The sequence below is a fragment of the Diplotaxodon limnothrissa genome, linkage group LG1 (genome assembly GCF_057381915.1).
Source record: "Diplotaxodon limnothrissa isolate DT_005_m linkage group LG1, D_limnothrissa_male_GT1.1, whole genome shotgun sequence".
NCBI lineage: Eukaryota > Metazoa > Chordata > Actinopteri > Cichliformes > Cichlidae > Diplotaxodon > Diplotaxodon limnothrissa.
Window position 1 is genome coordinate 2,584,668 of NC_140596.1, and position 26,202 is coordinate 2,610,869.

The window sequence follows — 26,202 nt, forward strand, 5'->3', positions numbered from 1 at the left end:
CCTTAGTGCTCAAATAAAAGCACAATGTGTTATTGTTTCTGCTGAATCCATAACACACACACACACACACACACACACACACACACACACACACAGAAGGTGTGGCTCTGAGCACTCTCAGCTGATTGGCTGCAGATGACATCATCAGTTGGGATGTGGAGGTTTCTCCTTCTCCTTGTTGCTGCAGCCTCTGGCTCACCTTGTCTCCACACACACACACACATACACACACACACTGCAGATGCATTACATCATCTGGTTCAGAGTTGGGGGCAGCTCGTGAGAACATTATGTTCTGCTGCAGTGCATCATGGGAGCTGGAGTTCAGTCCTTCAGTGGTCACTCCCAGGTCATTTTCTGTGTTTTATTGAACCACTCTCATGTGACTAAGATTAAGAGATTAGATTAGTAACCTCGCCCACGGTTTTTGGGCTCTTTAGTCTTTATTCAGGCAGGACAGCGGAGCGCGCTCGGGGGAAGACACAGTAAATGCCCTCAGGAATCAAACTTGGCTTCTGTCGAGCGTTTGGGTCACATGCTCCACCCTGTTCGTGATGCTGGCGTCACTCTTGACTGACGCTGGGTCCGTTTATGCGTTTCTTTTCTGCGTTTGTCTTGGCCCGTCGGGAACCCATGGATATTTTTGGATGCTTGGGAATTCTCAGTGTGACGTTGAGAATTCCCAAGCATCCAAAATCATCCAAAAGCATCTCAATACAAGCAGTGCCCCCTAGTGGTGAAAGTTTAACTTGGCTTCTGCAGCGGGTAGCTGCTAAAATGACCTTTCAAAGCTGACGGTGCAGCTTACGCTCCTGCTGCTCGCCTGCTATCCACAAATATTTCCATCTGAAGCAGGTGCTTTCCTGCCGCGTGCCACATGTCTGTGTGAAATATCCTCACGTGCCTCCCCCCAAATTGCACCTTGTTCGGACTTGGCCCAAAGCATGACTGATCGATCAGAACTGTCTGCAGCCTAATCGATGCTGAAAGCGGTTCGAGACGTGGATGTGCGAGCTGTCTTCTCTGAACTCCATCGCTGTGGGTTTGTCCTGCGAGCGGAGAGCGGCAGACTGTTTGGCTGCGAAGCTCGGTGACAGATGGAGGCGTTGAGCTCAAGCACAGATTTGTGTTTGTGTGCCGAGGATGAGTAACGCTTCTTTGTCAGCCGGTAAATTTAGCGCTGACATTTCCTCAGAAGCACGCCGACCCAGCAAACTGGATCAGACCGGATCAAAGCAGAGCCGGCTCACCTTACACTTCATCTCCACATGTTCTCTCGTTAATTCGCCCAGCAGCACATGTATGTGGGAGGATTTTCATCCTGAGGCCTGGAGTGTGCCTTCATGCTTTTTCTGCATAAAGAATCATCCCTCTGCAGCTCGCTACCAAGGGTCAAAGGTCATGTGATGTTAACAAGCTGCTGAAAAGTTGTTGAAAATAAATCCAGAGTTTGTAATGTTTAGGTGTTTCCAGCATTTTCTGCAGGAAAACCAATATTTGTTCCCAAACTGCATTCAGACTGCAGTCTGTCAAAGTTTGAAGAAAACGTTAGCCACCTGTCCATCAGGGAGGCCACGCCCCTGATAATGCAAAGCCACAGGTGGGCCCCTCAGGGGCCGGTGTCCTGCAGGTTTTAGATCTCACCCTGGGTCAGCGCCCCTGAATCTAATGATTAGTTCATTCCCAGGCCTCTGGAGAACTTCAACACATGTTGAGGAGGTCATTTAGACATTGAAATCAGCTGTGCTGGATCAAGGACACGTCTAAAAGCTGCAGGACTCCGGCCCTCGAGGCCTGGAGTTCCTCCACCCTGCTTTAACCCTCAATACAGTTTAAACAGGTGAGTCATAAAAACATCCTTCCCCCCACCGCCGGAGCCTCGTGACCTCAGAAGTACTTCTGACTTGGTAGAGCTGTTTAAGTTAGAATCAAATGACCTTTGACCTTGCAGAACTCTGTCGCCTCATGGTGCATGCAGCACATGCAGATACAGATCTTATTTTAATAAACACGGTGACTGAAGGCTCACCTCTGTCCTGCTCCTGTGGACAGAGGATGTCCCTTTCACATTAAAAGCATTAATATTTTTGCTTGTTTCACGTCTTTTTTTTTTTACATTTTTGCCTCTTAGAAGAAAGATTTTATCTTTTTAAAACCGCCTGAATGTTTTCTGTGTTGTTGTCGGGACTCGGCCTCTCGGCCTGTGCTGCTGCTTCCATGAAGCCCTTGTTGGTGCTGCACACATGAAATCCCAGGAAAGTTGATCGCTGCTTAATTTCAGTTGATTTTTCATCTTTAACACATTAATGTTTCTTTCAGTAAGTGACAAAGTTTGTCCTCCTGATTCTGATGAAGAGCTTTCAGTTACTGGTCAGGAGGTTTCCTCTGAAATAACCCAACACCACCACCTCCTCCTCTCCTTCTCCTCCTCTGCCCTGCTGGACCAATCACGGCCCAGCATCCCTGCTGGCCAATCAGAGGGCTGGTGGGTGATGTCATGTATTGGGCTGCTGTGTGGTGGTGCTGATGCTGCTGAGCTGCAGATCTTCAGTGTGAACAGAGAAGAGCTGGAGCGAGCATCGCTGCAGGGTGAGTGACAGATCCACTCGTTCACCCCACACTGATTATTTCTATTATTATTTTTTTTACATTTTCTGCAGCTCAGAGCAGAAAGATGAGGCGATAAAAGCAGATTTCTCGGCTGTGACTCGATTTCTTTGTTCCTGCATTTGTTCCTCTGCAGTTTCTCTTCATCTCTTCCTCCTTTCTCGCTCTCATGCATCCTCTCCTGCGTATTTTCTCTCCATTTTCTTCTTCAGTTTTTGTTTCGTTCGGTTTGCTGTTTGAGTTCAGCTCCTTCATCTCTGCAGAAGGCGATGCGCTTTCTGGCAACAATGACATCATCGCTGAGAGCATGCACACACACACACTCACACATGCACGCAGTGACACACACACACACACACACACAAAGTTAGGACGTTGTGTTTGCGTTTGCATTTAAATTTTGCAACAAATTCATGTTTTTAATCAATTTCTGCAGAAAAAAGCAAATGTAAACATAAATCATTTACAAAGTAGAGCTTTGCTGCTTTTCTCCGTTTACTCTCTCAATCTTTTTGCCTTCTTATGTTTAGAATTAGAAATGCAGTTTGTGGAGATAAATGTTGGTATTTTCTTCATTTTCTGGGCTGCAGACGTGAAATGATCAAATGCAAATAGCTTAAAAGATGAACTTGTAGTGAAAGATGAATCTTAAGCAGGCTTGGATAATAGCTGGAGTTGACTTTGAAATTCAAATGATTTTCATGCAGTTTGTAATTTGCTGCAGTGACTGAGTAACATCGTGTTTACCAGGCTTTCAGAACAGATCAGAGTTTATCTGCAGGAAAGTTCAGATAACATCGTGTTTGCTGTGGTTTCATAACAGATGCAGACAAAACTACAAATACAACCATAGTCTGCTTTTAAATCTTTACATTTCTTAGAACTGTGGAGGTCAGTGTGAATCCGAGACAGATCTGTAGAATCTCTCTGTAAAGCCTTACACGGAAGAAAGTGATGATGTTCCTGCACATGTGATCTGAATGATCTCTGATGAGGGAACAGCAGAAAAAGCTGCTGAGTTTTTGTTTCTGGGGCACACTGAGGGTTTCTCTCTGCAATGGCGGCTTCGCTTCGGAGGCCAAAGCCCGAGCGGCTCCTCGTGTCTCTGCTGCTGATTCATTCGTCACACTGAGTGGATTATTTTAAGCTCCCGAAGCAAATCAGTGGCAGGTGTCGAATCTTCTCGTGTGAATGACTCACACGAGCCGAGAAAAGCTGCATCGTGAGCAAAAGCTCACCTTTAAATTGAATCGATGGCAGAGATATTCTTAGTGTGTGAACCAGAGAAAGCAAAATGACACTGAATCACAGCGGACGAGCGAGCTGCGGATGAAACAGCAAGAGCAAAGATGCGGCTCGTGCAGGGTTTGATGTTTGTGTTGCTGCCTGAGAGGCATTGTTGTTCATCGGCTTCCACTGATTAGATGTGTCTCTCTGCAGGAACAGACTCTACCTCACCACAGTGTCTTTGACTGAGAACAGCAGCAGCAGCAGCAGGATGACTCTAGCAGGTAAACGACTTTTCTTTTTGCTTTTATCTCTCAGTCCTGTCTGCAGCTTTTCTTTATATCTTTTCCCTCTGAATGTTCCAGCTTACAGGGAGAAGATGCGAGACCTCCCCCTGGTGTCTCTCTTCTGCTCCTGCATCCTTCCCGAGCCCAGAGAGCCGGCGGCCGACAAGAAGGAAGGTCAGTAGCACAAAGTCACCTTTGTCCCGCAAGACAGGAAGTAATGGTGTCCTGCTAAAAACAGTCAAAATGTCTGCAGTGAAAAAGGACTACAGATTCAGGCTCAACCTGTCTATGAGCTACAGCAGGAAAGACGATGCTGAGGCTGCTTTTAGTTGGTCATACCAGTAAATGAAACCAGAGAATGATATGAAATGTAAATAACACAAAATATTTACCCAAAAAGCTGCAGGCTGAACTTTTCGAGGCTGAGCTTTCTCTGAATGGAAACACGTTTATATTCAGTGTTGAATAAATCATCAAATTTTGCGATGTACAGTTTATCAACCAGCCCATTAATGAGTCATAAAAATCTGAATCTCATGCACTGGGAGCTCTGGTCAGAGCACCTGTGAAAACCAATTTTTTAAAAGTTGCAGAGCTCAATCGGTCCATGTTCGAGGAAGATGTACAAAACAGTAGTTTAGCGTAAATCCCAACAACGAAGTCAGCCAAATGAAACCATAAAACCACGGCTTCTTTTCATCTCACCGCCTCATCCTCTCTCTGCAACTGCAGGCGTGGTGGACTTGAACCTCTGCAACATCCGGGACATGGAGGTGATCGAACTGAGCAAGCGAGCGAGTGGCCAGGCCTTCGAGGTCATTCTGAAGCCACCCACCTTCGACGGCGCCCCCGAGCTCAGGGCCACGACACCGCCTCGCCAGAAACCATCGCTGGCGGAGATCCAGAAGAAACTGGATGCTGCTCAGGAAAGGAGGAAGGTGTGTATGTGTGTCAAAGTAGTAGGTGACCTAAAAGTGTTTAAGGTCATAAATTTGACGTTTTATTTAAAAACATTTAAATATTTTTAATGTGTGTAACATTAATTTATTGATGTTTAACAGTTTTGCTCGTATTGCCTCTTGGACAAATTAAAATGTTGACCTGATTTGGTCTCACTGCGATAAACAAGTTAGTACAGTTCACGCTAAGGAGAACAAACATATATGAAATGCACAATTTATGGAAATTCTTCAAAGAGTTTAAGAGAAATGTCAATAAAAACAGAGATGTGAGGCTCATAGAGTCAGTAGTCAGACAGCTTCATCCTCAAGTCACCATGAATGTCTGTGCAGTTTTAAATTGCAGTCCATCCAGATGTTACTACAAAAATTAGGGGCCCTAAAATCGAACTCTGAGGAACGCCACAAGTTCTTTCAAATTGTTCTACGTGTCTGTTCAGACAAATGCATTTCAAGATTTTTGAGAACCCGGCATCAGTGTAAAGGGATGAAACTCAGTAACAATCTTCCCTCTGACTCGCTCTAGTGTCAGGAGGCGGAGCTGCTGAAGCACCTGGCCGAGAGGAGGGAGCACGAGCGGGAAGTCGCTCAGAAAGCTTTGGCCAAAGAGTGTCAGGAGCATCGCGCCACCGCCAACATGGAGCAGCGGCAGATGCACCTGAACGCCTCACAGGAGAGGCTCCACGAGGAGGTGAGGACCACGGTTTTACACTGCGAGATGTTACCTTCATTTACTGAAAATAAAATCGGAACTCTGGAAATAAATCACTAAAAGGAGCCTGTGTGGTTTCTGTTTGTGTCTTTCAGGACAAGCACAGCGTGGAGGTGAGCACGGCTGAAAAAAGAGCGAATCTGGGTAGAAACTGTGAGACAAAAGTTTTTATTTTAATCTCTGTTGCTTCTTCTGGGAGAAAAACCAACTACAGAAACACTATAGACTCAAATAACACAGTTTGCAGTAGCAAACATGCAGTCAAACCAAGGCTCCGTCCACACGTACACGGGTATTTTTGAAAACGGAGATTTTTCGTTTTAAAAAATAATCTCGTCCACACGTAAACGCAAAAATGAAGGAAAACACTGCTATGAACATGCCAAAGCAACAGGTGGCGATATATTCCTACCCGTGTAGAAATGTTGGCCAATCAGAAGTCTAGAAGCCTCGTGGGAAAGAGTAAACAAAGCTGGGGCATAGAAGCAGAACCGAGTCGTATGTGTGGAGGGACAGTAACTGTGTGTATATGTAAGCATTTAAACACTGCAGAGAGTAGAATTAACAGTAACAGTATTGTAGAAATTCATTTCACCGAAACAATAACGTGGCGCACACTGTGACGTCAAAAAAGGCGCACACCTTTGACGTTTTCTCCGTTTTTCTCGTCCACATGTAAATGCAAAAACTGAGTTTTCGAAAATCTCCACCCTGGCAGGCGTTTTTAAACATCTCAGTTTTCAGTGACCAAAAACGCCGTTTACGTGTGGACGAAAGGTGCAAACGCATAGAAAAATCTCAGTTTTCCAAAAATACCCGGGTACGTGTGGACGTAGCCCAAATCACTGACAGTTCACGTTTATAAGCTACCAAAACTGCAGCATGGTGATAAAAATTCTCGTAAAAGATGGAAAAACATGACCAAGATTGGTCTGAGTAAAAACTCTAACAAGGCAAAGGTGAAGTCAAAACATCAAAGTCAAGACTCAAAGATAGAAGTAAACAACTCGTCAAACTTGAGACTCGTCAAAACACCCGGCACTGTGATACAGACAGACGCAGTTCACGAGGAAGGAACGTTCTGTAACAAGGAGGAGTAACCTATTAGTTACTGAAATGAGTTAACAGGTAGAGGTTATTTAGTTAGAAATGTCAAAATTCTTCTAATAGCACAGGGTTGGGAAGGAGCTGGGTTTGGGATACTCAGAGAGAAACTGAGGCAACATGAATATCTGATGGTCATTGTTGGGATATTGTGGTTGAGGTGAAACCTTTCAAAACACAAGCGGTGGCCCTAAAACCATGAATTATTTTACAACAATAACTTTTTAAAGACTGAAACAATGATCTCTTAGCCTTATTTCTGATTGCAGTGGGTAACAGTGTGATGCTGTGATCCAATTTTAACATAACAGCCGCCTGAGTAAGAGAGACAAGCTTAAAGGAACTTTTGGGGGGTTCTGATAGCATAGAGTTAGCGATGAGTGGGTCCCTGTTATAGCAGTCCATTTAATAGCTACTATTGTAGAGTCTTTACCTGGCCTTGAGGCGACTGCTGTTGTGATTTGATGCTATAACAATAAAATTGAATAGAAATTGAATAGTTGTTGGATCTCTGAAGAACGCCAGAACAACTTTCAGACAGGTTTCTCATTGTGATTGTCAGAGCTGCCATTTTTGACCAACCACGGTGAGACTGTGACATTTTGTCTCTTAACATCCACCGGGTCACCGATCACTCGTTCAGCGTTTGATTTGGGTTCTGTTTGAGTCACGTGCTAAAAAGCAATGATGTAACCTTTCCAAAAAAGCCTTGTTCAGTTATTTTGGCATGAAAGGTTTTCAATGTGGCATTTCCAGACTGTTCTAAACACTGAATGAGTGTTTGGACAGTAACCAAAGTCAAAGCCTTAGATTCACATGTAACAGGTTACCTGGAGGATGTGAAGAGGAGAGAGCAAAACTAACAAAATAATTGCAATTTGCAGATATAAAGCAGTTTTACTTTTACTGGATCAAAAGGTTCTAGACCAGGGGTCTCGAACTCCAGGCCTCGAGTGCCGGTGTCCTGCAGGTTTTAGACATCACCCTGGGTCAACACACCTGAATCAAATGATTAGTTCGTTACCAGGTCTCTGGAGAACTTCGAGACATGTTGAGGAGGTCATTTAGCCATTTGAATCAGCTGTGTTAGATCAAGGACACATCTAAAACCTGCAGGACACCGGCCCTCGAGGCCTGGAGTTCGAGACCCCTGGTCTAGACCAAACCAGAAAAAGGTGCCAGAGGTACAGAAATGTGTTTAGTGAGAGCCTGTAGCTCATATCTCTGCAGGTTTTAAGCTTTTTAATATCTTCACCACCTCCTCTTTTAAATGTGAGTGTTTGTGGTAACAACAACCTCCTGTTCTCCGCTCCCAGGTGTCTTGATGGCCTGATCACAACACAAGCTGAACCTTATTTGGAAGCCATTTTGGAGGGCTGATGAGCTGATATTTGATGTGCCGGGATGCTGGTGCTACTCCGGCGCAGAGACTGACAGGAAGTAGCTCTGAAAAGAGTAAGAGAAGAAGACGATGAGGAGGGCAGAGGGCAAGACCGACTGCACAACAACTCCTCTGTACAACCAGGACTCTCTTTAACAAGACGAACTCTTTATAACGAGATGGACGCTGCAGATTCAGTCGTCATTAGATGGTTTGAAGGGGTTTTACTGTGCTTTGTTTCCATGCCAACGGTGCCAATGTGCTCGTGTGTGTGAATGTGTGGGCCTATCAACCTAACATCAACCAGATCCATCCCCTACGACTAAAAGGAAACCTTCCTCTCGGACTTTGAACGTTAAAATTAACCGAAATGAAGGATGCGTGGAATTACAGCTGATCTCAATCAAACAGCGCCATCTGCAGGATTGTTTAAATCATTGCATGTGGCTCTTTAGCGACATCTAGTGGCATCTGTAGGTATAAAATAAGCAGCAAGCAGATCCATTTTGACCTTTAGGATCAGAGTCAAGATCACTGAAAGTGAGTCCAAGACGAGTTAGTGTTTCTGAGGTCAATTTAAGACAAACATCAGCAAAAATAGAGCTGAACTTAGTCGTAGAGGTGAGATTACCAACAATGAAATCACCGCTACACAGGAAGTCAAACCACACCCTAAAATCCCCAAACCAAAACAGCGCTGCCCTCCAGGGCAGCTCGTTTCACCCGCTCTTTTCCTACTTTTAAAGGCAGAAGTTCTAGGCGCTGTGCAGGGGTGGAGACATCACATCTTTGCTGTTTCACAGATGATGTGGTTTGGATCGCTCAGACTCGGTGTCTCTGGATATTTGTCATTAGTGAGGGAAGCGTGGCGCAGGAGAGATTGACTCCCAGGTTCTGTTGTGATGATGAGAGAGAGCTGAGCGTCGAGGCGAAGCCGTCAGTCAGTCTACGCTCCTGCACTCACCGATGGCCCCGAGCGGAGTGTGGTGACCGAAAGAGATGAGGGGGTGAGGACCTCAGAGTAGACTCACCCCAAAAAGAGTCAGTTGAGGTGGTTGAGCATCTGACCAGGATGCCTAATGGGCGTTTCCTAGATGACCTGTTTCCTCCTGGGCGTGTCCTACAGGGAGGAGACCGTCTGCATGTTTGGAAACACCTCAGTGTCCCCCCAGAAGAGCCGGAGCTAGCCGGGAAGAGTGAGCGCAACCAAAAGATTAAGACAAATCCAACCGAAGTGCAGGTTTTTCTGTTTCAAACTCTGCCTTTAGGTTTGTTTCCCACCAGTTACGCATCTCTTTGTCTTTCCTGTGTGAAATGGACGCGACACAACGCTTCTGAGACATCGGTGGTGTTTGCTGCACCCTGCTGCATCGAATGAGTGACCGGACCGACGTGTGTACAGTGTTTACAGCTGCTTATCACTGCAACATCATTGTAAAGGATTATGATATGATGATGATAATGTACAGAAATCACATTATATTTTAAATTCAACAATAAAACAGTCACACTTTACTACTTGGTTCAGGTTTTTTATTGAGTCAGATTCTGGATTATAAATACATTAAGAGTCAATAAATATCTACTGAAGAGCACAAAATACTTAAATAAAACAAAATTAAATTACTTTAAACCATAAATAACAGAAAGAATATGAAATAAATCTCTGCTTTTAAATCTCAGCTACAGTGTGCGTTTGGTTGTGTAGTTTCTCCCATTTTCTATTTCTGGAGTAAATGTGAGCTGTTTAATATTAATAATAATAATAATAATATTCGCTGGAAATATACATAAAACAAAAAGATGGCAGGTTTAATGCTAAGCAGCATTTCACTAAGTCACTGAGATGAAACAGCAGACTGAAGTCAGTCTGTTGGTCATCAGCTCGTCATTCAATTAAATAAACGTACTCTGACAGATATAATTATTTAAATTAGATATTATCAGATTTTTGTCGGATTTTCGTATTTACATGCAGGTAATTCTGTATTTTACATGTATGGACCCCTAATTTAGTTTTCTCTCGACATTCCCGGTCTTCCGTACATGAGCCCGTTTTGCTGGTCCTCATTGCTGGATTCGGACCACAGGCTTGACACAGGTGCAGCCCACCGAGATGAGGCGGGACTCCAGGCGGTAGTGGTAGTCTGCCGACCCTTCTGGCCTGATGCGCCGCAGCAGCAGCACCTGGTGCATGATGGGTCTGGACTCCAGGTTCCGGTCTTCCTGGCCCTGTAAGTTCAGGCAGCCCTGCAGCAGGCAGTGAGCCTCCGACAGGAAGGGAGGGAACAGAGTGTCGTCGGTGGTGACGCTGAGGATGGAGAAAGTGAGGGGACAAAAGATGATTAAAAGAGCTCTGTAAGCCCCGTGATTAAAGGGCCATGCCACAGTTTGTCACTCACTTGTACGTCCATGGCGAGATGGAGGCGTTGTTCAGCAGCCTGGTGTGTCTGTGGGTTTCCAGAGTTTTGGCGTCCAGCTGCAGGGAGACTGTTTCAAGCGTTGCACCATGCTTGTGTGTCCTTCCTGTCTTCGGCATGGCCGCTGCCTCTGTGATCATCATCATTATCATTATTGCCACGACACAGGCGGCCTGAGGAAGAGAAGCCACAAAACGTTTATGGTCCCCATTTTCAGATAACGTCACTGTAAAAACTTTTTCTCAGTTTTCAACGAGATACTGCAAGATACAATTTCAAAATCCAGGGTTATCTTTAGATGACACTTTATATTGTAAGCCTGCAATATCAGCGATAAAACCAGAGTGACCGGAGACTGTGGTGAGGAAGAACGTCATTTTAGCAGGAAGAGGCATTTGGCAGCAATGGAGAATTATTTTTTTTCATAAAATCAACACGTTTGTAAAACTTGTTCTTATGATGACGTAACAGAGGACTTCCAGACAATGTTGTTTTTTAAGTGAATAAAATGTAAAATAAAAGAAGAATAAGGGACCAGTTGTTGTTTTTATGGCACCGTTGCATTACATGAGTGCCGAATGGAAGTTTCTTGTGTTAATTTATCAGTAACCCCCTGAGATTGTGAAAAATAATCATGACAAACCATTTCAACATTTGCAAGTTGTATAGCTACGTAATCATTTAATTTGGAGCTTCGATAAAGCTTTTAGTGGCGTCTCTAACAGCTAACACAGGCAAGCGTTTTCTTACCGTCACTTTGTTTGTCGCTGAAAACATGCTGCCGGGTTTCTCTGTTCGTTCTTCGGTCGGATGTTCTGGTTGTTTCGTTTTTGGGGTTTTTTCAGGTCGAGAAGATATTGGGTGTTTTTTTTTAACCCTGGGGCTCTGCTGGAGGTTCAGGCTCTGCTGGAGGTTCAGGCTCTGCTGGAGGTTCAGGCTCTGCTGGAGTTTCACGCTCTGCTGGCTCTTGTCAGAAAGCGGAGGGTCAGGCTATGGTGTCGTCTTCCTTCTTGTTTCGTGGTGTTCTGTGTGACTGCAACTCGGAGCTGCTCAGATTTTTATGGTGAATGACACCTCCTCTCATGATGTCACCTTCTTTTCTCTCTCCCTCTTCTTTGATCTTCATCTCTAAACCACACAGAATACATGACGAGGCTTGAAATTCGACCCACTTTCGCGTTCGATCTCGAGGTTAAAGTTTTTTGGCACACAAAGAAAATTTGATGCAGATTTTTTTAGGTCAGCTCATCCTCTGGCGTCTCAGGTCTTCACCTTAGCACACGATATGATAATTCTTCATACAATTAAAGTGCATCTGTTTAAACGCTTCAAGACAGCTGAACTTTCGGTGCTCTGTGCTAAAGGCCTGAATCGCCCACACAGTTCTCTACGCCACAATTGTTTAATGTAGTAAATAATCCTTTATTATTTACAGTGAAAGAGCCCAAAGCAACACGTGTTACTGTCTAAATACTGTACATGTACATTCAGTGGCATTATTCCTCCTGATATGTCGTCAGCATCTGATTCCTTCAGTAAATATTTTACATTTATCTCTAAACTGAGTTTCAGATCGTCCATCTGCAGTCGGCTTATCAGCCATCATCTGCGGTCGCCAGTCTTTACTATCAAAGAGCCCAGAAAGATCTTCATTTCGTGTTTTATATAATGTTGTAACAAGCAAAATCCAGCCCTTCAACAGTCCTTATCATGATTGTAGATGATGTTAACACACGTGACTCCTTTGAAGTGGCTTTTTTCGATTATTTGGTTCTTTACATTTGTATATTTGTTACAATACGGCGTCTGTGTTGTGTTTGTGACATCGTGGAGCTAAATTTACAGAGAATGTTCTTGTTTTCATTATCAACAAAGAAGCTCGGTTAACACTTTGCAGACCAGTCTGAGTCCTACTCGTGTTTATGCAAAGGAATCAAATTAAAATAATGAGTGAAAAGATCAAAGTCTCGAGCTGCAGCTTGAGGCTTCACAGCTGTCTGCTTTATACAGAAATACCAACTTGTTTTAGTTTTTGCTCTTCATTTTTGTTTCATTGTCAGTTTTAAAATTTCATGTTGTGTCAGAAATCTGAGTTCATAAAGAACCTGAAGATGATTCCTTTCTGTGTTCCTTGAGGCCCAACGTCAGGATCTGCAGATCTTCTAAGATGGTAGTTTCCTTCAAACTCCAAAGCTTGTTTCTGCCGCAGCACCCAGTGTGGTCTTCTGCTGCGTCAGCATTGACATGTCGTGCTTTCAGAGACCCTCCTATGCATATCTCAGTTTTAAGGAGTGATTATCAGAGTTGCTGTTGCCTTCCCTTTGGCTCAAAGCAGGGTGGCTATTCTCCTCCAGCATCAACAAGCATGTTCACTCAGAGAACTGCTGCTCGCTGGATATTTGCCCTTTTCTGGACTACTCTCTGCAAATTGTAGAGAAGCTTGTGCAGGAAAATTCCAGCAGTTTCTGAAATACTCAGATCATAAACAAAAGAGAAGTGGACGGAGAGCAGAACCCTGTGGAACACCACTTTTAATGTCTCGGAAGGATGATTTTTAAATATTAACAAAACCGAAACTTTGAAGGATTTCATGTCAGTTTAGAAACTCAACATGTCTTTGTTTCTTTAAATCAAACGTATCAAATCAAGCGAGAAGAGGTTAATTGTTAAATCTGAGTGTTAATCCAGTCTGACACACTTTGTTGCATCACAGCCTCCATAATGTTCCAGTATGACTGATGCAACAGTCCAGTGTGACATCACCTCATCCTGAGACCCCGTGAATCGTCTTCCTGCCTCTCCTCCGCCGGAGTTTTGAGATGTGTGTTTTGTTGCGTTGTCAGAGCTGCAGCATCAGCCATGATTGCAGGATGCGAGCACGCTTCAATCTCTGACCTGATTTGCAGTCGTGTTGTGACTCAGGCTGGTCTAAAGTGCAGCATCATCACTGTTTTCTTCTGTTTTCTTGCAGCCTACAGTATGTGACCTGGTTTGATTGAAAGCTTGATGTTTATCAGTAATTTTCTGCTTTCTGCATCACTTCACAGCCTCGGGATGCTCATTATCATCTTAACTTTGTTCTACATCTGTCAATGAAATGTTCACATGCCATTTAAGGTAAGAAAAGGGTCACCGCATTCGAAACTCGTATTTAAAAATCAACCGCACAACTCTTTCGTTTTTATTTTACCCACAAAATGTAATTACTGTAAAAGAACATGGCCGGAGTAAATAGAAATAACACAACATGAATAAAATTAAAAATGAAGCTATAAACTACATGCTACTACCATGCAACGCTATCTGGATTTAATATTATCTGTTTGCACCATTTAGACAGGCCTTATTCCTCTGGGGGAGGTGCTCTTTGTAACAATTACAGCTGATGCTGGGAAATCAGGAGCACACCATTATAAATATATAATGTACGTACATGCATCAATTTATCTGAAGGTGCATGTCTGTCATGCACTGCCTTTAAAAGTGCATGAAACAAACATTATGTGTTCAGGCTGTAACACATCGCACTTGACTTTTGCAGTTTCTGCTCTTGCACATCTCTTTAAGTCTCACAGCAGCTGTTTCACCAGTATGAACATTATGTCTCGAAAGCTGTGTGGGAAATTTCATGAAAAAGATCTCAGCATAGATAGCGTAGCCTCCCTGCACGATGCAGACTAACGTTTGCGATCTGTCACTTTTGGATTTGGCCTGAATCAGAGAAACTTGTGCTCTGGCTTCATGTTTCAGCTGTTGCATGGATTCAAACTTATAACAGAAATAAACTCTCATGCTAATGAAGTGCACCGGCTTCTCTTCGCACTCATCAAAGGCGTAGGCGACTCAGCCTCCATCTGCTCTGAAATCGTCTGCCTTCAATATCAACTTTCCGTCACCAAACAACACGTAGGAGGCCAAAATTCATTAGGACCCTCAAGTGACGTCTGTGGGTCGGATTTAAATCAGATTTAAATCTGATTTGTCGCGTCACATCTGTTCTGCCACTGCGGTGTCCGTGTCGAGTTCCTCGTATGGAAACGTGTGATAAAAAACAATTTGCACATCAATTAGCATCCGTCCCCTCTTTCTTTCAGCTTTTATGTGTATGCGTTGAGCAGCATAGTATAGCGCCCCACTATGTTGGAGCTGGTTTATGCTCATCACTACCATTGTTTTCCTTAAATGGAGTTCAGGTTTCAATGTGTTAGATTTCACAAAAACGTGTAAATATTTCCACATGCAACAATTTTTTTCTGTCTTCATGAACACAGAAGATATTCAACTGATTGAGCTGATCTGTGTGAGTAAGCCTAGAGGTTTCTTCCTGTTAAAAGTTCTTCATCCCCACCTTCACCAAGTGCTGCTAACAGTGTTGGGGAGTAACAGAATACATGTACCGCCGTTACGTATTTAAAATATAAAATATGAGTAACTGTATTCTGTTACAGTTACCGTTTATAAAGGGAGAATGGACCGCCATACCCGTGATGTGTCTGTGAGCGAGGGAGGGAGAGAAAGGAAAAGCACAAGCTGTCACGGAGCAGAAACGGGAGCTGGAAACATGTAAATATAATAATAACCACTGCAGCCAAGAAGAGAGCCTGACGAGCCCAGCTGTAAGTAAGCTATTAAGACTCGACTGTACACCGTGTTCGTGTTTTCCTCTGAAACAATAAGTCCCGTTGGAGCAGTCTTTCAACGCCTCTCGCTAGCAAAGTTGACCCAGACAACAAAGCAAAGCTAGTTTTCAGCTACGAGCCCGACACGAACCCGACGTATTAGCCAGAGGTCCCTTTACTGCGGTTCGGAGCCGCGGACCTGTTTTATATACGCGAGGAATAGTTTTCTACACGAGATCGCTGCAAAAAGTGCAGCCTTACCTAATGTCCACCTACTGTTACTCATTCATATTAAGATTTAAACATCTAGTTGGTGTTGGTGTGGAGAGTAACCTTCAGTAAAACTAATAAATCACACAGCAGTAGTACATTCATGTAGTTGTAAAAAGCTTAATAATATATTAAGTAATCCAAAGTATTCAGAATACGTTACTCTCATTGAGTAATGTAATGGAATACGTTACAGAATACATTTTGTGGCATGTAATCTGTAATCTGTAGTGACTACAGATTACAGTGCAGTGGAAACACACTGGCTGCAATATGGGAACACTGGATTCTAAAATGTTTGATCTCATTGGGCTTCAGAACTCCTTGAATTTTAATCTCAAACAAGATTTTGGCTGTTCATGAATAAATGAGCGTGACTGAGTGATGGTGAAATGCTGCACCGATAGAACTCAAAGCAAAAAGCAAATCAGGTGCTCCCTCCATCAGCTGCATGCCTAATGAGCCAGCCCAGTTTATTGTGGTCTTGGTCAGTTTACTCAGTGTTTTTGAGTTTTTTACTCTTTCATGTTTCATGTATTGAAATATTCAGTATTTCTATTGTTTCGTGTATTTAGTCTGGGTCTTGGTCCTGAGTGGTTCTGGCATTTAATTCCTCTTTCAGTGTTGTGTTAAGTCTCCTGTATGAAGTTCATGCCTGTGAGTTTGTGTTCTTAATCATCTCGTGTCCTGCTTTGAAAGTTAGCGATCCTCATGTTTTGCTTTTAGCTTTGCTTTCGTTGTCGCATCTTCTGTGATTTAGTTCAGCTACGCCTTTTTCTCTCCAGCTGTCTCCACTTCCCCAAACTGCTTTCCTGTGCCTTCATTCAATTCATTTCAATCTACAGCTCGTGTCTCAGGGGGTTGGGAAGCGCATCTGTAACCTGAAGGTCGCCGGTTTGAACCCCGGGCTCTCTGTCTGTCCTGGTCTTTGTGTCCTTGGGCAAGACACTTCACCTACCGCCTACTAGTGATGGCCAGAGAGGCTGATGGTGCGATATGGCAGCCTGGCTTCTGTCAGCCTGCCCCAGGGCAGCTGTGGCTACAACTGTAGCTGCCTCCACCAGCGTGTGAATGTGAGAGTGAATGAATAGTGGCATTGTAAAGCGCTATATAAATCCAATCCATTATCATTACTTCAATTTTATTCATAACCAAAATCACAACAATAGTACAGAGAACCCCCAATAATTAGACAGCTCCCTACAAGCAAACACTTTGGCGACAGTGGGAAGGAAAAACTCCCTTTTGACAGGAAGAAACCTCCAGCAGCACCAGGCACCGGGAGGGGCGGGGCCATCTGCTGTGATAAGCTGGGGTGAGGGGAGGAAGACAGGACGAAGACCGCCTGTAGAAGAGAGCTATTAATAATAACTCATAATTAAATGCAGAGAGGTGTATAAACACAATATATAGTCGCTGCCTCCCCTCGTGCTTTGTCAGAGTGTCTGTTCACCTTGTTCCAGAGGTTTCCAGCCCAGGGTTCAGGTTCAGGTTTGTTTTCTGTTTCACCTTTTTGGATTTTTGTAACAGTCAATAAATGTCTCACTGCAAGTTCACCTCTGGCTTTGGTCCTCATGTCCACACGTACAACAAAGTGCTACACTAACAGACAAATATACAAAAAATGCGAATAATCCAGAGGAAGGTGAAGAGCTTCTCCCTCAGAGTGGACCATCCATCATCTAGAAATACTTTCAATTTAGGTCAACACATTTTAACCCCGAGAAAACAGAGAGGATCTCACACCTGTCAAGGATTCTGCTGTGAATTTTATTTACATCCACCTTTTTCTACATTACGTAGAAAAAGGTTACGTAACAGTTACGTAACAGGAGGAACTATGTAAAGGTCGAAGACGTGCAGTTTATGCATTTTAATTTACTTCAGCGTGATGGAGAGAATTCATGTGAACAATGAAGAGCAAATTTTATTTTGCTACAAAAATAAGTTCAGTAATCTCTATTATGATAGTAGAGAGAGGACAGGGAGGATTCACAGCCGGGCCTGAACAACATCCAGGTCAACTCAGTGAGAGCTCAGGTTATTAACCTGAGTTTGCCATGTATGCACTTTTTTTTGTTCAGATATTTCGTAAGCATAATACGGTGATATTTTGTTTCTTAGGCTGTTTCCACAAACTGTTTACCTCCCACTCTCACCAAAAGCAAGAAGAAATTAAAAATTGGGTCACAGTAATTCAGAAGTTTCAGCACAAAGAGATGAGGTAGGTGTTTGAGTTTTCGATGGACGTGATCCTCGCAGTGTGGCGTGTTTGACGAGCGAGCTGCTGCGTGTTGAGAGCTGTGCTGCTGCGGTGACTGGAAACAAAGTCAGAGTAGTGACGGGAGGGGGGGTTTCTGAGCTAACCAGAGCCTCTGCTGTGGTTTGGGGAACCACAGAGTTTGTGACATCTAGGAATATTTTATTCATTCAGAACTGCCTCTTAAGGTTCCCATTCATTCATGGCTCAGTCATTCCCTCTTTCCCTGCCTGGAAATTAAGCTTATGATCTCTACAGTCAAAGTGCAATGTGTCTTTATTTTTTGTCAAATTAGTCATTACATGTCTACTTAGGAAAATGAAGAAAGGTTAATTGTATTTGGGTAAGTGCAAGAACTGTGATTACAACCAAAAAACAAAGCACATGCCAAAACTTTAAACTGAATTTCCAAAAGTATATTTCTCTGTCTCTGTAATAATTCTGTTGACCTTTTACATAAAATAAAACTGATATAAAACATATTTGAGGAGCTAGAACTGATTTGATTAAGTTTGCCTCACAAAACACAGAAACTACCTGCCGGCTGAATTCAGTTTTACTGTATAAGTAAATTGTTTTAAGGTATTGCGTGTAAATGTGAAACTGTTCTTTATTATATTGCATACAGCAATATTACATAGTAAATTTTACTATTATGCGTTACATGCTATAAAAAGTGAAACAATAAGTTTAAACACAAAGCCCTGTTTCTATGACAACAACTTGTAAAAAGACCTAATTACCTAAAGAAGATGAAGCTGTTCAACTTCTTATTGGCTGAGCGTGGGTCAGACCGTCTCTATGCAGACAGCATCGGTTGTCAGATGGAGGCAGTGTCCAAATAACGTGGTACAGCTGGTCTGTGGCTGCTCCTCCATCAGCCAGCTGCAGAGAAGAGCAAAATTATAACATATGAAGATTTAAAAGAAAATCAAGTTGTAAAAACAATAAAAGTGTGATTTGCAGCCACCGTCTGTGATTTTCATGCTGTTTTTTAATCCTTGATGTTTCGTCACACTTCTCCCGTTCCTGGAAAACTCTGCTGTCGCTCCCTTTTCCGGCCCAGAACAGGCTGCTGGGTTTTTGGAGGAGTGCATGGTTGGTTCCATTTATGTTGGAAAGCTAGCTAACGAGATAGCTAAAGCTAGGCTTTAAGTTCTGTGTACGTGAGAGACACTACGAGGTCTGAAAATACCTCCCAGTTTTTCTGCGATGACGTTTACAAAGCTGAGCCTGTTTAATATTTGGATGAAAAAATAAACTTGTATGCAGATGATGCAGCACTTTTAAATGTTCCTGTGACCCCTCAGTTACTTCCAGTGACTACTTTGAGGAAAGAGAGGCCAGTTTATCTGCATTTATCCTTCAGTAGTTTACAACAGCTCACTGAGATTAAGAACAAGAAAAAAAAATTTATCTGACGTCTCGATCACTGGTTTCGTTTTGCTGCTGCCTTAGATCTTAGTTCAAGCATAAAACTGCATGGATTCTGTTTTTTGATATAAAATGATTGTGTCTTAAGTCTAGTCTTTTTAAGTCTTTTTCAATCTGTACAGCTCTTGTGCCACATATTATAATAAATGACAATAGTAAAATGCAAGTTGTCTAAGGAGCTTGGGAAAAAAAGCGTCTGGACTTCTTTAAGTTGCAACTTAAAGAAGTCCAGACGCTTTTTTCCCCAAGCTCCTTAGACTGCGATGACCTGGATGACTGAGAACCTTCACAGACATAAAATGCAAGTTATAACATTTTTAATAGACACAAAACATTGTATGGCTGGTGTCTCTTTTCCTTGAAAATGAGAGTTTCTAACGTTTTTACTGTTACATTGCTCCCTTCCACTGAGCCTTTACAGGATGAAGTAACTTTGTTACTTTGTTTCTGGCCGTGGAGGCCAATAACGGTTGGCTGTCCTCTCCTTTAGCGCCACCCTCAGGTCAGACATTTTTATCTCACTACAGACAACGCTACAGCTAAGGCATCACCTTGTCTCCATCGCATTTGCAGGTGTCGCTGGTGAGGCTGCACAGGTTACCTTGAAACTTGATCGACACACGGCTGTGTGAAAACTCCTGACAGCCCTGCCAGTAACCAGCAGTGGTTGAATACTTAGTGATTTATCAGATAAATCCTCGTTTTGTCGGGTTTCCTGTGTCAAACCAGGTCAAAGGAAATATGCTGACAGCTCTGATAGAAATTCTCTCAGCTCAAACCTCAGGGTAGACCACAATCAAAGCTACACCAAACAGCTCCGCTGTGATGTCACTGCAGGGGGTGGAGCCACGGCAGGAGCTTCTGTGAGAACCTAATATGGAAAAAGGAAACATACAATACTGAAACATGGGGGCTAACTGAACTATGAATGCATTCAAACCTGCAGCTCTTTCCATGCTAGACACAGATGAAATGCATTGTTCTGATTGGCTGATTACACACATGCAGCTGTTTCTGTTTCTTACTGGTGGATTTTCTTTATTTGACACTTTAAGAATATGTCACTGGTTTCATTAGATTGGGATCCATGAATATGTAAGATTTCCCCTCATTTTTTTTCTCTGTAATGGAAAATCTCTCTTTTTTTACCTTCACAGAGAAAGTGAAACATTACGTTAAAACTCTGTGTTCTACCTCCACCATACAACGTTTTGACATCTCCTATGAAATAGTAGACATGTCTATCTAATAGTCTCTAATTTGTTCATGTAAATGGAGAGTCCTCGTCATATTTTTATATTTATTTCCCCATACCTCTACACAATCAGTTAAATACAATACTGAGAATTATGATCTAGAACCTGTTTGATTTTGTTCATGATTGAGAGGTTAACTGAAGTGATAAGAGCTAGCTTTTGAACACTTGAGTTTGTACACAACTGGTTTAATTGTCACGTATTAGTCCTAATAATTTAGTCTCCTTTACTATTTTAGTTTGTTCATTTTCTGCCTGTGTTTGTATCCCATCATTCACTTTATACTCACCAAATATCATTGCTTTTATTCCCAGAAAGAATATATTAGTACCATTTCAGCAAATAATATTAAATTTGATCATTTAGAAATCTTGAACATCTCATTAATATATGTTCACACCAAGGGCGTAGATTTGGTTGTGGCATTGATGGGGACGGATGATTCAACCATCGAACCCTGCCCCGTTTCTTATTTTTTCCTGTTTGTTTTTGCTTCTTGATAAAAAAGGAGAAATATACTTGCCTACATATGCTATTCTACATGCTTTTAAACCGTTTAAAATTACAATTCATAGTTTTATATGTGAATTATATAATGTTAAATTACTATTAAACAAATGACTGACTAAGTATTTCAGGCTTTAGTTTACTTCAGCCATATTACATATCAATCAGGTATCATACAAAAGTAAAAATAGCTTCAAATACAGTCATGACAATAAAAGAATATGACTTTAAGGACTTAACAACATTACTTCAGTTACACCAACATCTCTGACACATTAGCACTAAGGAAACACTGAATGACCTGCTGGTTTTTGTCCATAAAACTACTCGTCTAAGATGACCACAAAGTAACAGATCTCTTAGCAACATTATGCAACATTTTAGGCACTGTTGCCCTGATCAAGTCAGTGAGCTGGGATGTTTTACTCTAAACATGAATTACTGTTACAGCAACAGACATGGACTATACGTCAGCTTGATAATCTGTTGTTAGAATTTATTTAATATTACTTTCTACACCAGGATCCTTTTCCACGCAGCTGACGCTGGTAACTGTGCAGGGGCGGATCTAGGAAAGTTTAGCCAGGGGGGCCGATAGAGCATGAACAGGGAAAAGGGGGCACAAAGACATACTTTTCTTTCTTGTTCTCATTTAAAATGTCTAGCTTTTAATAAATAATTATCTGAATCTTACAACCAAAGTTTTAATTTGATGTAAAATGTATAGAAGTCCATTACTGTATATAGTAACTGTTAAGTCTGATATACCCTAGTAAGCTATAGTACTTTTTCCTTTGGGAAGATACCATCTGTGCAGTCTGCAGTTCTGTAGAAGAAAGATGTTGAATCTATTTAATTATTCTTGAAAAATAATTTATTTCTGTGCATTTTTTTCACACTGCATCAAATTAAAGTTGATTACGTCGATTAAGCATCATGAGGTGGGGGGTGGTTCCCTTTTTTTTTTTCACTGGGAGTTTTAGAGCCCTATTAGTTAGGTTGCTTAATATTTCTGCTAAGTACTCTTTAAAATACCAGAATAGGGAGGATGGAGTAGGTTTAAGTTTATTAGATTGATCAGTGTTGCTGAACTATGAAATATTTTGGGTGCAGTGTATTTTTACATACATGTATAACAGAATAGCGTTAGTGGGGTTTTTTTTTTAACTTGAGTATGAACCTATACAAAAAGCAGCAAGATATTTAAAAAAAAAACAGTTTTATTGATTAAAAAACACTATATCGGATTCATATCGGTATCTCACATAAAAAAAAGTGGTATCGTGCCATCTCTAATATATATGTATGTAAGTATATATACACATACACACACATATATACATATACACATACATATTCCATCACTGAAAAAAGGAAATTGGGTGGTTGTTACATTTACAAAAGCCTAGCTTGTTTGCAAAACATGTTTCTATGGTGAATGTAGTGAAATCATCTAAGGTCTGAATGAAATTCAACAGATTAATTTGTTCTTGTTGAGATGACATGAAACAATCCTGTCAGAGAGATTACTTGACTGGACTCACAAAGTTCATAAGATCACACAAGATTTCAAAGCACAGGAAATGCACGAGTCAGAAGAAGCATAAAAGCATACGCACACCACGTGTAGGCTGTTGCAATATATTGTGGTTTAACCTGTCAAGGACAAAAAAATGTAAAGAGAATTCTGCATCAAGCCTTGTAATCATAGCTTTCCTACTTTTGTGAGGTCTGTATCGACAGCTCAGTGGTGCATTGGTTAGCATTGTTACATCACAGCAAGAAGGTCGTTGGTTCAAGTCCGCAGTCTGGTTAGTTTGCAGTGGGTTCTCTCTGGTTTCCTCCCACAGTTTAAAGTGTTGCATTTATTAGGCCTAGGTTAACTGGTAATTATAAGTGAACATTATGTAATATGAAGACAACATGCAGTATTTAAGTGACCAAGTAGTACTGGGGTAAAAAGGTATTTAATCAATCTGGAGAAAATCATAATATTCAAAGAGCTCAACTTACTTCATCTAAACATGTTTAATCACATTTTATCAACACAAAATTCACACGTTTATTAAATATGAATAAGTTGTGTTGATTTAACTCAGTTGTTTAAGTTGCTGCCAACGTGACTTAAACAACACTTTTTTCAGTATACCCAATTCTCCAAACTTCACAAACTGTTGTTCTTGATAAATGTATTTATTCACTTCCTTAAATGGACGACTGTAATTCATTATTATCAGGAAGTCCTAAAAACCCCTGAAAAGCCTTCAGCTAATCCAAAATGCTGCAGCAAGAGTCCTGACAGGGACGAGAAAGAGAGAGCAGATTTCTCCTGTTTTGGCTTCCTGTTAAATCCAGAATTCAAAATCCTGCTCCTCACATACAAGGTCTTAAATAATCAGGTCCATCTTATCTTAATGACCTTGTAGTACCATATCAGCCTATTAGAGCACTTCGCTCTCGCTCTGCAGGCCTACTTGTTGTTCCTAGAGTATTTAAAAGTAGAATGGGAGGCAGAGCCTTTGTACTGTAAAACTGTCTGTTTCGATAAAGCTTTTTCTTAGAGCTGAACAGCCATTAGTTATGTTGCAAAAGAGTGTTTCTTCTCCAGTCTTGTGTTCCCACTTCCCGCATTAGATTTGTGGAAGCGTGGATTTGGCACACTACTTTAAAGTGGGAGAAAAGCATTTCAACAAAAGCTCCTGTTTGACATTCACGGGGAGATATTTGACTATTTTTGCACAGGTGATTTCTCTCAAATGACTGTACAGTTGTGGCAGATGTTACTTGGTTGAAGTTGGTTGAATTGGCAGCCTAAATGGCAGCACTGAGGATTAAAATACCACAGCAGCAGTTTCATGTGCGTTGATCTCTATGGTTAGGTCAGCAGTGTTACTATGGAGATGAAACCACTTTCATAACAGAGAAACACGAAGTTAAACCTGAAGTTTCCTCCAGAAGCTGAAAGTCCTCAGGACTGCGGTACCCTTGTGGTTAACCTGTGTTACTGCAGCGTCTGCGGTTTCTGCTGATTTCTTCGATCTTCTCTCACCGTAGATTCACGTTGCTGTGTTTTTACCATAACAGATGCATTTGGTCACCAGAACAAGGAGAGGCATCACTGTTTGTTTGAGTCAATTTCAGACTAATGAATGACTCATTTAATTGTTGCGTGGGAGGTGCTACAGTCATTTAATCAAAGATTAATGGTCATGTAGGTGTGATTGTGGACGTCATACTGGTGCTGGTTTGTTTTATCTCTTCTGCAGAGCGTGCAGAGCATCTGTTTATTATCCTGTTTAAATATCAGGTGAACTGAAGTAGCAGCATGTCACTGAGAAACGCCGCCCGGCAGCTTTTCACTCATCGCAAAGCGATTTTATGGAAAATCTAACGATTATGACTTTGCTGCAGTTTTTCAGAGGGTTGAATTTGATGAGCTGGTCCTCCTTGGTGAAAACATGGTTCATGTGTTAAACATAAAACATCTGGCACAGCTGTGCCGGCCTGCACAGTCAATCATGATGAGAGTTTTTAAGAGGACCCAAATGCAGGACACCAGGACATGGAGTGAAATATATTATTGCTATTATGATTATGTTTATGATTGTTATTATCATTGTTGTTGTTGTTATTAATGAAAAACATAAAACCGACAAGTTTACAAAATAAGAAGAAAAAAAATGAAAACGACACACAAAAAAAATTCCACTCGTACTGATCAGCAAATTTTCAGCAGATGAGTTTTTTTCTGCAGTAATTTAATAATTCAGGTTACACCACAAACATTTAGCCCAGATTCTCTAAGGAAGTCAGTCAGTACATCAGCCCCCTCGCCAATAACATCAAATCAAAAGACTTTGGTATCATTTTTGATCAGCACCTGAAACTCGCATCAAAGGTTACCCAGTCTTTTTTCCTTCATCCGAGAAATATTGAAAAAATCAAACCTTTACTGTCAGTTAACCTCTTAAATTTTAGTCCAATCCTTGCATCCCGTCACTGACTTCCAGTGAGATTAGAAGATTAGATTAGAATTCTGTTCTTAACATGTGAGGCTCTGCATGGACAGGCCCTGCTCACACTGCAGAGCTCCTAACCTTCTGTGATTTTGGAGGTTGTTACGTCCAAACTGTGGAACAGCCTTCCTCGGTCAATCAGGTAGGCTTTATTTGTTATTTGCTATTTGCTGAAAAAGTCATTTTTAGCCATAGTTTGAAACCATGCATGTGTGTGTGTGCGTGCGTGCGTGTAATGAATTATGTGTGTCTTTATTTGAACTGCGAAGTGCTTTTCAACTCTGTGTTTGGAAAAGTGCCATAAAAATAAGTTATTATTGGTTAATATTATCATTTTTGGTTTGGAGCTGTGGAAGGACAAAAGCTTCAAGCCTTTAAAGAACATCTGTCAACATCAGTACAGGTTAAATAATCATTGGGCCACTTTTAAATACCAAGCTTTTAAATCAAATTAAAAACATGAAGGTGTGTATTTTTTATGAACATCAGGGTTTACAAAAGATATAAAATATTTTTTTTAGATCCTCCAATTTTAATCGTTAAGTTTTTCTCTTTATCTTGACCAATGTACAGAATTTTAATTAATTAATTATGAAGGACAAATGCACATTTCACAAATTGAAAAATGAAGTCTGGACATAATGTGTAGACTCTCAGCTTTCATATGAGCGTATCCACATTCAAATTGGATGAAGAGTTTAAGAGTTTCAGGTCGTTAACATGTGCCACACTCTTTCTATAGGGACCAAAAGTAATTGGACGATTAACTCAAAGGGTGTTTCATGGGCAATTCCTTTGTTATGTCATTATCAAAGGCCTGGAGTTGATTTGAGGTGTGGTTGCATCTGGGAGATTTTGTATGAACAGATGACATGTGGTCAGAGGAGCTCTCCATGCAGGTGAAACAAGCCAACCTGCAAAAACAGACAAAAACATCTGAGAAATGGCCACAATATTAGGAGTGGCAAAACCTACAGTTTGGTACATCCTGAGAAAGAAAGAAAGTACTGGTGACCTAAAAAGACCTGGATAATAATGTCATGGGCGCAAACCTCCCTCGTTGCTTTGATGCTGGTTGTAGAATGAGTTAGTGTCAGCAGGCGTCTGAGGTCAAAGTGGCACCATCACAAAGCTGCTTTTAAC

General features: G+C 41.7%; 2 protein-coding genes across 2 annotated transcripts; one reads left to right on the forward strand and one right to left on the reverse strand.

Moving 5' to 3' along the window:
* The first annotated feature begins 2,526 nt into the window (after positions 1 to 2,526).
* stmn4l (stathmin-like 4, like) lies at positions 2,527 to 6,892 on the forward strand. Its single transcript, XM_085351033.1, has 8 exons — positions 2,527 to 2,550; positions 2,661 to 2,680; positions 4,042 to 4,118; positions 4,200 to 4,295; positions 4,854 to 5,059; positions 5,607 to 5,771; positions 5,888 to 5,905; positions 6,845 to 6,892. The coding sequence occupies exons 3-8, from the start codon at positions 4,106 to 4,108 to the stop codon at positions 6,890 to 6,892; spliced, it is 546 nt and encodes a 181-aa protein (XP_085207159.1). The 5' UTR covers positions 2,527 to 2,550; positions 2,661 to 2,680; positions 4,042 to 4,105.
* A 3,452-nt stretch (positions 6,893 to 10,344) lies between these two features.
* LOC146639219 (interleukin-17F-like) lies at positions 10,345 to 11,474 on the reverse strand. The gene is made up of 3 exons (XM_085351221.1): positions 11,448 to 11,474; positions 10,680 to 10,870; positions 10,345 to 10,588 (listed from the first exon to the last, which is right to left on the reverse strand). The coding sequence occupies exons 1-3, from the start codon at positions 11,472 to 11,474 to the stop codon at positions 10,345 to 10,347; spliced, it is 462 nt and encodes a 153-aa protein (XP_085207347.1).
* Between the last annotated feature and the right edge of the window lie 14,728 nt (positions 11,475 to 26,202).

Coding starts and splice junctions, on each gene's coding strand:
- stmn4l (XM_085351033.1), top strand. Junction 4,296..4,853: donor GGCGGCCGACAAGAAGGAAG/GTCAGTAGCACA, acceptor CTGCAACTGCAG/GCGTGGTGGACTTGAACCTC. Junction 5,060..5,606: donor CTGCTCAGGAAAGGAGGAAG/GTGTGTATGTGT, acceptor GACTCGCTCTAG/TGTCAGGAGGCGGAGCTGCT.
- LOC146639219 (XM_085351221.1), bottom strand. CDS start 11,474: ATGTTTTCAGCGACAAACAAAGTGACG. Junction 10,871..11,447: donor CAGCGACAAACAAAGTGACG/GTAAGAAAACGC, acceptor TCTCTTCCTCAG/GCCGCCTGTGTCGTGGCAAT. Junction 10,589..10,679: donor ATCTCGCCATGGACGTACAA/GTGAGTGACAAA, acceptor CTCCATCCTCAG/CGTCACCACCGACGACACTC.